At 31.2% G+C, this 11,275-nt stretch overlaps 1 protein-coding gene across 1 annotated transcript in view; it reads left to right on the top strand.

The window, feature by feature from the left end:
* LOC131953811 (uncharacterized) overlaps window positions 1–11,275 on the top strand; it is a gene marked incomplete at its 3' end in the record, with an annotated part of 37,256 nt that overhangs the window by 10,734 nt on the left and 15,247 nt on the right. The window contains 9 exon segments of the mRNA XM_059317184.1: window positions 535–632; window positions 974–1,056; window positions 1,993–2,177; window positions 2,535–2,613; window positions 4,008–4,021; window positions 7,804–7,928; window positions 8,054–8,215; window positions 9,437–9,589; window positions 10,434–10,620. Of these exon segments, the coding sequence (XP_059173167.1) occupies window positions 535–632; window positions 974–1,056; window positions 1,993–2,177; window positions 2,535–2,613; window positions 4,008–4,021; window positions 7,804–7,928; window positions 8,054–8,215; window positions 9,437–9,589; window positions 10,434–10,620 (1,086 nt within the window).

Genomic DNA, 11,275 nt, shown 5'->3' with positions numbered 1-11,275 from the left:
ACGCACAGTGTACCTGTTGTCACTAATTTGTGAAGATACAAACACTACCCATTTTATAATAATTAGAAAAGTATCCAATCAGTGTACTAAACAATGAAAAGTAAATGGATTTCAATTATGAAAGTCTACTTAGGTGTAATAGGATTGACTCGTAATTTACTGAAAACAACAGATGAGCTTCATGTGAACAATATATTTAAAGTACCAAATTTTTTTTATAACAAGCAAAATTTCGAAGGTTGTAAAAGCCGTTATTCACTTTACATTTATATTTAACGTGTGGTGAAAACCGGCATACATTTGACAACACTCCACATTTCCCCATAAAATATCAAACTAGTTTACTAAATCAAAATACATGTATTAAATGATCCAGTATTACTAAAAGCGTTTTTTATTCTATAAAATTATTGTATATGCATCTATAATATTAAAAGAACTACATATTTAGAAAATCAGTAAGATTAGTTAAAAGATTTTCATTTTAATCTAAAAACGTTTAAGATGTTAACATAAGTGCATTAATATAAACAGTGCGCGGTGAACTATGGATTTCTCCTATTGTTAGAGGAAATGAGTCGATAAACGGAACGTCCGAGAACAATAAACTCAAGCAACTATTGGCTTTATCGGTGGGTTCAAACTACTATTTCGATTTGCATTATTTACACTATTCTTTAAAGTCAATGTATATTTAAAATAATGCATGGAGGTATTGTTAAATCAGTTAATAAAAAATGTATAGGCTTATCTTTCTAGACGAAATTATATATATATATATATATATATATATATATATATATATATATATATATATATATACACATTTTAGCCTGGTTTGTAAATTCTATGCGTTTATTTTGTCCATTATGTTTATTTGATACATCAAACTAGAAATCTAGAAAATTAAATAATATTTACACGCATGAAATTACTTGAATACATTATGTAGTCTAAACAATGTTATTTACAGCTTAAGACATACCTGGACCCATACATTAAAAGAATGGCGTATACACATTTGACCTATACGTATTTTGGAGTTGATATGCTAAGGTAAGAATTAATGGTGTTATATTAATTTATTATAAAATCACATACACTTGCATTTTTTTCCGCAGAAACCTAATCGTGAGCTATAATGTTATCGTCAACTCACTGGCCTCTGCAAAAACCTATCTGCATCGGACCGTGACTAGTGTGTTTATTAAGCAGCATATGCCCGGCATTGTCCGAGTATGGGAGATATATTATTTTTCCAATTAAATGTCTATTTGCTAAACTTAGCTCTAAACATAACGCTAACAAGAACCAAACAAACCCAAAACATAAACACGATGGAAAACTAGACGGTAACACAAACGCAAGCACAAACACAAATGCAAACACAATCGAAAACATAAAAGCAATCAATAACGCAAAGAAAGCGGCTTCTAAACTGCTATTGATCAAAAATATTAATTAGTTAACAGTATTTCAATAGTATAAAAATAATAAAAGGTAGTATTTAAAATACTGTGTTTTACCTAACATATTGCATTTTATCAAACCATACCAATAAGATTTTTTCCAACATAAAAAAAAACTTTAAAGGTTTGTTTTTTCTGCTTTTTTTATTTTTCTGTAAGTCATCTTTCAATGTAAGTAATGAGTAGACCTATAAATTGACATCATTTGCATATTTTTTTGTAAAGGGTTTAAGTTTAATTTAATTTTTCTCCTGGCCTATTACGTCTTTCAAAATGATATGTTATAAATAAACATTAGTCTGAAAGTGATCAATATTAAGTTTTCACATATAAATTACGATTTTAATACAACCAATAAACACTTTGAAAATATAACACAACGGTAATCAAGTCAAGTTTCGGTATATGCATGTCATCCACGAATCCGCCCCATACTGGCTCACAGTGTCCATTGTAACTTCATGTATTAAATATATATATATATATATATATATATATATACTTTTTAACACTTAAATACCAGATCAAGTACAAACTTCACCATCGTAGAGTTTGAAATATACCTTTTTGATTCTGTACACGAATACGACAATGTGTTTGATGCTGAAATCCGGTTGGTAATAGCCAAGGCCTTGATCAACATGAGAGTAATAGATTCAAATTACAATGTCGTATTATCCCAGTTAGAAAATGTAACGAATAATATGCGTGAGTAGTCGATTATATATTTTTCTGTTTTGATTCTTTGTATATATACTTTGATATAAATCATTGTCCAAGATATATATATATATATATATATATATATATATATATATATATATATATATATATATATATATATATATATATATATATTTAATTTACTTATATTATTGTCATGTATGACTCTGATAATGTGCAAACATATATACTATTGACCTACATGGATAACTTAATTAGATACGTTTTTCTTCTACATACAGTTTCATGAGAATTATTATTAAATTATCATTGAATTTTTAGGTAAATATAAGGTAAATGCTACAAAACTAATCCACAAAGATCTATATATTTATTTTGCAGAAGCAGTTAACTGCATAACATGTGAGACGTACGAAATATGTGAGCCAGTAAACGGCAACATGATTGTATGGCACTGCAAGTGGGTAATTTTCGTTAGCAAAACATAACACAATAGATATAAATGTTTTTCAAACTATTTTGGATTGGTAATGTGATGAATTTACTATAACATTTTGCTAGTTAAGTGGACTAGTGTAGTAATTGGCCTACTTGTACACGGGATATAGTATATTTGCTTACATATGTTTTGCCGTATCTGATCGCAATCAAACTTAGCCCAATTTCATACGTCTCGAAATAAGGCAACACCAATCTCCCCCTCCCCTCAAAGAAAAAGGTATCACTATCATGTTATTATGCTAGTTATGGACACTCATAATTAGCAATTGAAAAAAAAATGTCCTTGATATTGAGTTTTTTTTTAAATTATGTTCCGGGAAAAATCTGTTTATAATTTTCAGAAAACAATTATTTTTCTACAGTTTACCTAAAGTACATTAACAAATCTTGAAAAAAATTAACCGTTCGGAGGATACAAACAGTTTATAAAGTATGATAAAGTATGATATTTAAACTTTTTAAAATTTTGGGTCAGGTGATAACATTAAATTTTATTATTTTCACACACCGTTATTTACTGTTTTTACCGCAACCAAATTTAGAAAATTCAAAATAAATTAGCCTACACCTAAATTTTATTGTTGAGTTTCTTTAACTATGTTAGAATCTTATGAAAAATACTTTATTGGACTATAAAAGTATTGTAACAACATGAATTCTTTGTTGTTGTGGGTTAGCTTTCATACAGGAACACGAGCAACAGTGGCAACTTCAAATGACAACTTTATTTACACTATGTACAGATAAATCCGTGGTACATCCATATTTGAAGATCAACTGATATAGGTACAAATAATAATCACGACTCCAAGTCATGGAGACATCTTACATTCACTGCCATCGTTCCAGTCCCAAGTCCTAGCACACAACACCCGTTCACCTTTCGCTCTCTCTTTTATTCACCACTTTCTCTCCCCTTACGTCAATGAGCGATCTCACCCAAAACACGGAAAAACACATGACGATCGCTCAGACAGTCCTTCCGCTAGCCAGGTACTCTTCATTCATGCAAAACACAATATAATAAAGATACATAATAATACAGTCTGTGACAAGTATAATACTTCATGAACAGTTGAAATCCTACGAATACGTTAATTTTCATGATGGCCGCTGTAATCATAGTACCAAAATCAAAATACCTCCACTGAACTTTTTCTGGAAATACATACGTTGCCCCTTTGAAAAGCTGTACAGAAATAATTGCTGTCTGAGAAGTATTAAGAACCAATTTTGTTTCGGAGTCTACCCACTAAACGGTCTAAAGGATATCTAGTAATTAAGTAAATGGACCCCTATTTAAATCTACCATTTTGATGATTATTATATTCTAATAATTTTTTTTCTATGCAGGCCATCTGAGCCACGTAAGTTTGGATAAGCTATTTTACATTAACCATGAATCATTACTTATACAATAATAACAACACTTTTTTTCTAACATTTAGATTTATGTTCAATTTGCCAGTTATACAATATATCTGACACAAATATAATTATATGAAATATTGATATTCAGGTTTTTAAGATTTCTGGCCTAACTGTATTGGATTTAAATAAAAACTGTGTAAATATTTGATTTACTTACAAGTTGACAGTTTAATAAATTATGGAATTACCTTTATATTTCACGCAACATTATACCGATTCCTACCAAATCACATGTACGTTTTCTATTTGGACTGTTCGTTGCTCAGTTTTTGTCATTGTTCGTGCAAAATCTTTGTTTATTTTGTAAAACTTCGTTTCATAAGTAGCACATTAAACTTTACAAACAGCTGAAGCTTAGCAAATGTTAAAATGCAATATTTAAAAGAAGATAAATAACAATATCGCATCTGTAGGAAACCTGAACATATTTTTATTAAGACTTTAATCACTTCTTTTCCCGAACGATGAACTTTAACTATATATATATATATATATATATATATATATATATATATATATATATATATATATATATATATATATATATATATATATATATATATATACATATATATATATATATATATATATAATATTTGTCCGTTCACTAGTTTCCTCGTGACTCCCAGAAACTGCTAGTACATCCCTTCCATCGACAGTTTCAAGTGCTTCTCAAGTGTAAAAGTATCTGAAATAAACCATAACCGATAATATTGTAGCCTACTTTCAGAAAAAAAAAACATACAAAAGTCCATTTGCTCCGGGAATTAATAAATTTTTTTTTTTTAAATTGATATGGGGGGTGATCCATAAATGACGTCACGCTTTTTTGGACGATTTTTACCTCCCCCTCTCCTCCGTCACACACCGTCATAAAAACCAGACCATCCCTCAATATGACGTCACACCTCAGCCTACAACACCCCCCCCTTTTCTAAATTGCAGCTGGATTTTTCTTAAAACATCGATGTTTTCCAAAATCAGGTCTAAACTCTGTCAACATAGAGTATTTTCCCACGTTTTCTTTAACTTGCTTTCTCTGTTTTTTTGTTTGTTTGTTTTTCCAATCAAATCTTGCGATCGAAATTTCTGGCACTTCCCAGTTAGCTAGCGCGCTGAAATTTTCAGGGAAGCTTTCTTTTGGATGACCATAGAATATTCAATTGTTATTATTACTAAATTGATCAATGGAAACATTTTATTGAGCATTTTAGACCGCTATATAATCTATATATATAATTCTCCTCTGCGAGCCATTAGAAAAAAAAACGAGCGACGCGTACCTCGCGCGCAGTGAAGCGAACGATCCCACGTCGCCACAGGCTTAGGGGCAGATAATTTAGTTTGAACCGAGTTTAAACTTACAGGAGGTAGGCCAGTATGGGGGAGACGATATGGTCGAGTGGTTGGGCACACGATTGCTATCCCACTCGACACGGGTTCAAATCTATGTGTTCTAGTCAGTAACGTATTCACACAACGTGTTTTTACGAGTTGTCTTTTTACGAGCTGTCTTCGTTTACCCAAAAAAAGTGAAAAGATAAAATCGATAGCAAGATTTTAATGCAAACAAACAGACAAAGACTAAAAAGTAGAAAATAATAATCATTAAAAAAGTTTTTAAAAACCCACGTTTTCTGATTGAACTAAAAAGTAGAAAATAAATGCTATACATCACAATAATGCAAGCGATCACTCTACTATAAGCGATCAAAAACGTGGGGCGCCGTGATTTTCTTACAGTTTCTAATACTGTTGACTCTCTACAAGCTCCCTAATAAAAGTCAATAGTATTATCTAATCAATAGTAATATAACTTTTACTTCGGCGCCCCACGTTTTTGATCGCTTATAGTAGAGTGATCGCTTGCATTATTGTGATGTTTAGCATTTATTTTCTACTTTTTAGTTCAATCAGAAAACGTGTTTTTTTTAAAACTTTTTTAATGATTATTATTAATCAATTTCTATTACAATTTATTAAAACAGTTTTCTAAACCGCGAAATAACATCTAAAATACGTTCTCTAAAATTGTTTTTCTTATAATTCAAAAGTGTGATGTCAAATCATCTAAAATCCCCCCCCCCCCTCTTTCCTTCTCATTACACACCGTCACAAAATTAAAGGCCCTTTGTCCCCTCCCAGTGTGACGTCATTTATGGACGACCCATATTCAAAGAGTTATTATTTTGCTTTAACGTATAGTGTTTTCGATCTTGTCTAAAAAAAAATTCAAAATTGACAAAAATAAGTTTTCCGCCCATTTTAACAGTTTAATAAGTGGAATGCTGTATTAATTAATTGTATACTTACTGAAAACATTGTATGGCTAAATTCATGTGTGTGTATGTGTGTGTGTGTGTATGTGTGTGTGTGTGTGTGACCAAGCAGCAGCAGACGTGTAACCTACTTTGTTAGGTCTTGTGCGACCCTTCTCACGGCACCCAAATGCGACAGGTGTCTAACCACCTGTCTGTAGGTATTCGCCCGCGGCTTAGGAGTTCCCGCCTCTAGGCCGCGGACACCTCATTTGGCACCGATCCACCTTATATAAAGAAACTCACTCTGATAAGCTGACAACACTTTGTTCCTTCATGATAATCACAGTTCAGATAATTCGGTGAATCTCAACAGACCTCCAATGTCAAAGGTCCACACACCGTATCACTCCGTATCTAAATCTACTAACACTTGTCTCTGCGTTCAATCCATTTTCTTACTTGCAATCTTTCTCTCACAGGGCTTTTCCTCGAAGCACACATCTTCTATTTCTACCTTTAAATCTTATATCTCATTCTCTACCCAAAAGTAACGCAGCTCATATATACACCCAGCTGCACATCCGGTGTTGTAAACAGAGTTTCTTCCAGGCATCTCTTCGGGGGGGGGGGGGGCGTCGAGTCTACCGCCTCGCCCCCCCCCCCCCCCGAACCAGATGAAATTTATATAGTAAACAAAACATATACTTTTACTAGTGTCCGCTCCCCCCACCCCCGGAAAATGTAGACCGCCCCCCCCCCCCCGAAAATATCAAGTGCCCCCAACCTCCCCCCCCCCGGAGAAAAATGACTGGTACAAACACTGGTTGTCAACAACGTCTAACAATGTTAAACTATTCTATTTCGGTACCACATATTGCATGGTTTCTACTATTAGCTTGTCCGTTTGTCTTTAAGTTACAAGTCAAATTCAATTTTAATTTTAGTCACCCCAGTTACGTGTTTATATCAGTTGTATAATAACTATAACTAACTCAGTTTTGGCCATGACCTTGTCCTTGTTGACATACACTACTACGTTGTTTTTGTAACTACACTAGTTACTCACACACATACAAATACACACACACATATATATATATATATATATATATATATATATATATATATATATATATATATATATATATATATATATATATATATATATATATATATATATATATATATACATATATATATATATATACATATATATATATATATATATATATATATATATATATATATATATATATATATATATATATATATAAGTTTCAAGTAACATCGTGAGTCATTCTGTAAAGTTTATTGGCTGGCCATAAAGACTATTGTAAAGTACAATGTAATAGATAGATAAAAAAAAAACAACTATTGATATCTTTATACATTTAGAATATATGTTATAATTATCAGAGAAGAAGTTTATTTTGACAACTTTTATGAATGCATTTCAGGAGCGTATCCATACGGAGTTCTGTCAATGGATGAAACATTACCTAGAAACAGAGAATTCGCCTCAGCAAAAATTAACATAGAAGATTTTATACCTTATGAAAACACATTATTTCAACACATATGGGTAAGTTCGAAAAAAAACTTTCAATTAAAATATAGTTTTTTTTTAAATATTCGTTATAGTCTATTAGTGCTTTGAAGAATGATATTATAGCTCGGTAAATATTAACACCATTATGCAATTTTCAGATTTCTGTGAATGGATTGATAAGTTTTGGAGATGAGTACTCCAGTTTCACGCCTCAACGACTGCCAGTGTTAGATAAAAAAGGAAATCCTCGACCTCTGTTAGCTCCGTACTGGACAGACCTTGAGCTCACAGATGGTGATGAGGGACAGGTTTATTATCATGTATGTTTTCTTTCAGTTTTCATACATTATTTTGAATTAAACGTTCAACGTGTAATTAGTTATTAACTGAGATTATAGATTCATGCAGTTTATCTTAGATTAAAATAATAACTATTGTTATGATAATAAAAACTCTATCACCGTTTTTTTTTTAAATTACAAAATCCGGAATTGAACTCCACACATTACTTTTATTTTTTAAAATCCAAAATCACAAAAAAACTATAAAAGAAATGTGTGCAATTTTTTTCTCATTAAAATAGTTCGAATAAAGCAAAGTAAAACCATGGGTCTTGCTGAGTCAAAAAGGAAAACTGTTATTTTACTCGAGATTTAAAAAGAACAACATATAGTAATTAGAATATTTAGTTTTAGAAACATGTATGAATATCTTTCTGTAAATTACATATTTAAATAAACCGGGAGTGATCTTCCCTAAACTTTCTCGAATATTCATTATATAAAAAAACAGGGGATGGGAACTCGGGATATAGACATGAATTTTAAACTTTTTAAAATAGAATAAAATCTCGTAGAAAAAATAATTGCACACCAGTGAACGCCAAATAAAATGTGCATAATATTATTAGTACTTTATAAATAATTTACATTAGTTTTTGAGAAATCGGAAATAGCGTAATTAGTACTTTCGGTCAACGGAAATTACTCAAAATTTGACAAAAGGTAGAAAATTAGATCTTTTACTTACATGTGACATTTCATTTATCTATCAGAAATAGTACTCAAGTTATAGGCTTTTAAAAAATTCAAAGTAGAAAAAGTACCACTTCCGGTAATCGGAAATCGCTCAAAAGTTTATACGGATCTACGATTTTGATAAAATACTTATATATGAAATGTCATCAACCTAGTTGTAACGGTACTCAAGTTATCGTGTTTACAGACACACACACAGACACACACAGATATACAAACAAACATACGGACAAGATTGCAAAATTATGTTTTTCCGTATCAGTCAGGTGTAAAACGTCGAGATTTGCAAAAATCTCGATTTTTTTTTTTGCACAATTACAAGACTTCCTCTATACTTCGTATATACGAGAAAGTAAAAATCATAATAGGTTTGACGTAAGTCATTAATAAACACGTTAAATAATAAACTATTTATAGTTAAGCTACTGTCCATGTATAATTTTCAAATATGATAAAGTAATATATTTATCATTATGCTGAAGATGCCTTTACAAAATTCTTTAGGTTTACAAGTGCTGGCTAGAAACATCCTCTAAAGCATGTGAAAGGGCCAAGATCGACATTGTTAGATATGCTAACATTTCAACCTACACTGCGACCATTGTTATTGTAGTCACATGGGTTAAAGTGCCCGTCACAGGAAATACGAGAAACGAGGTACTGTTTTATGGACTTTATTTTCTAACACATATTTTTTTCATTTTATGCAACTAGATCGACATAGTGAATAGACCAAAATGGTTTGAAGTGAACAACCAATGTAGATTTTTTAAATAAAATAAACCTACACTGAATTCTACTCCAACTTTTAGTATTTGGATTTATTTATTTTAAAATAATATCGCCATTAAAGCTAACACTATCACTTCTGGTAGAATGTTCTAAAATTGCTATATACTACAAATCACGACTTCAAAAACCACATAAATATTGCATTGTGCTCTGGGCTTTATACAATTCAGCAGCAGCTGTGTCCAATTAGATATTAAAACTTGTGTGAGGTATGTTGACAGGAGAACAATTTGTTTTTCTTTTTTTGGTGCTAAGCGTTATTTAAATGAAGAAACAGGGAATTAGGCCTCGTAGATAACAATAGGTTTGTTATATTTTTTATATAAAAATGATACATTATTTAGTTTTTTAAAATCATAATAAAAAATTATACAATTTCAATATTTGGGGATTATAGTTAGTTTAATTGATAGTTGTTTAAGATTTAGTAATTTAATTTAATTTTTCTGGCTTCGTGTTGCAGTTATTTATTTTGTGTTATTTCAGTATTTGGCGTTTTTCGACTTCCTATAGAACTAAATTTCCAACCCTCAGTATCACCAAACATATATACACAAGTTTAACTTAACATACAGCATATACAAATAATCAATTTGTATATGCAACTATTAGCCAATATTAAATATGCTTGCTTAAAACCAAAACTAACACAACATTTTAAACCAACATTATTTCGCAATGTTTATAAGCATTTCCAATTTTTTTTCAGCGTGTGTCATTCCAGTGCGTTATTGCAACCGATGGCTACACAACCTATGCTATTTATCTATATATGCAAGGAGCTATGCAATTCAAGCCATTGTCTGCAAGGAATGTTGAGGTTGGGTGGGGAAAACAAAACTTCGATACATCCAGATTGTCGTATTATATGTTTGACAGAGTTCTGGGAAATACAGGCATGTTAAAAATTATCTTCCTAGGTTAAAAAATGGGTCAGCGTGGTTGCAAACCCTTAGAGTTTCGATTTTTAACCACCGGTAAGATAAGAATGGATTGCTGGGGAAACCAACCCATGTAGGAGAGAAAACTCCTAAATCATACAGCCCATTTGGATTACCAAATGTACTTTTCTTTTCAACAGTCTATAAGTAAGCTTACTAAGCTGGTGTCATGTTGTATAGTAATGCCTGTCCCCTGTTGTCATAAATTTGCAAGAATAACGAGAGAGAGAGAGAGAGGGAGAGAGAGAGAGAGAGAGAGAGAGGAACTGATACATGGGCAACACCTGGCCCTTCTAAGCTTCTGTCCAGGCTTTGCGCCTTGATTTTCAAGACTACTAAGCCATTTAGCTTAGTTTAAATTTAAAAACTAATTTATAAGGATTATTAAATGTTATAGTTTATGGTGTTATTATATTTGTTTTACTATTAGCAAAATAATAGATATTGGAAAATATTTTTACATATTATGGGCATGTAGATTAAAGGCTAAAAAATATACAAACTTGTAAAATGTGCTGTCTTTTTAGTTTAAATGCAAACAGTAAACATACAGATAGTGATAGCATTATTATGAATTAATATAACCATACTCTCTCGGTTCTAAATTGTC

This window comes from Physella acuta, unplaced genomic scaffold (genome assembly GCF_028476545.2).
Source record: "Physella acuta isolate Inbredline_101_S28 unplaced genomic scaffold, ASM2847654v3 ptg000953l, whole genome shotgun sequence".
NCBI classification, from domain to species: domain Eukaryota; kingdom Metazoa; phylum Mollusca; class Gastropoda; family Physidae; genus Physella; species Physella acuta.
Note: the sequence above shows the minus strand (reverse complement) of the source record. Positions and strands in the feature narration are given on the sequence as shown.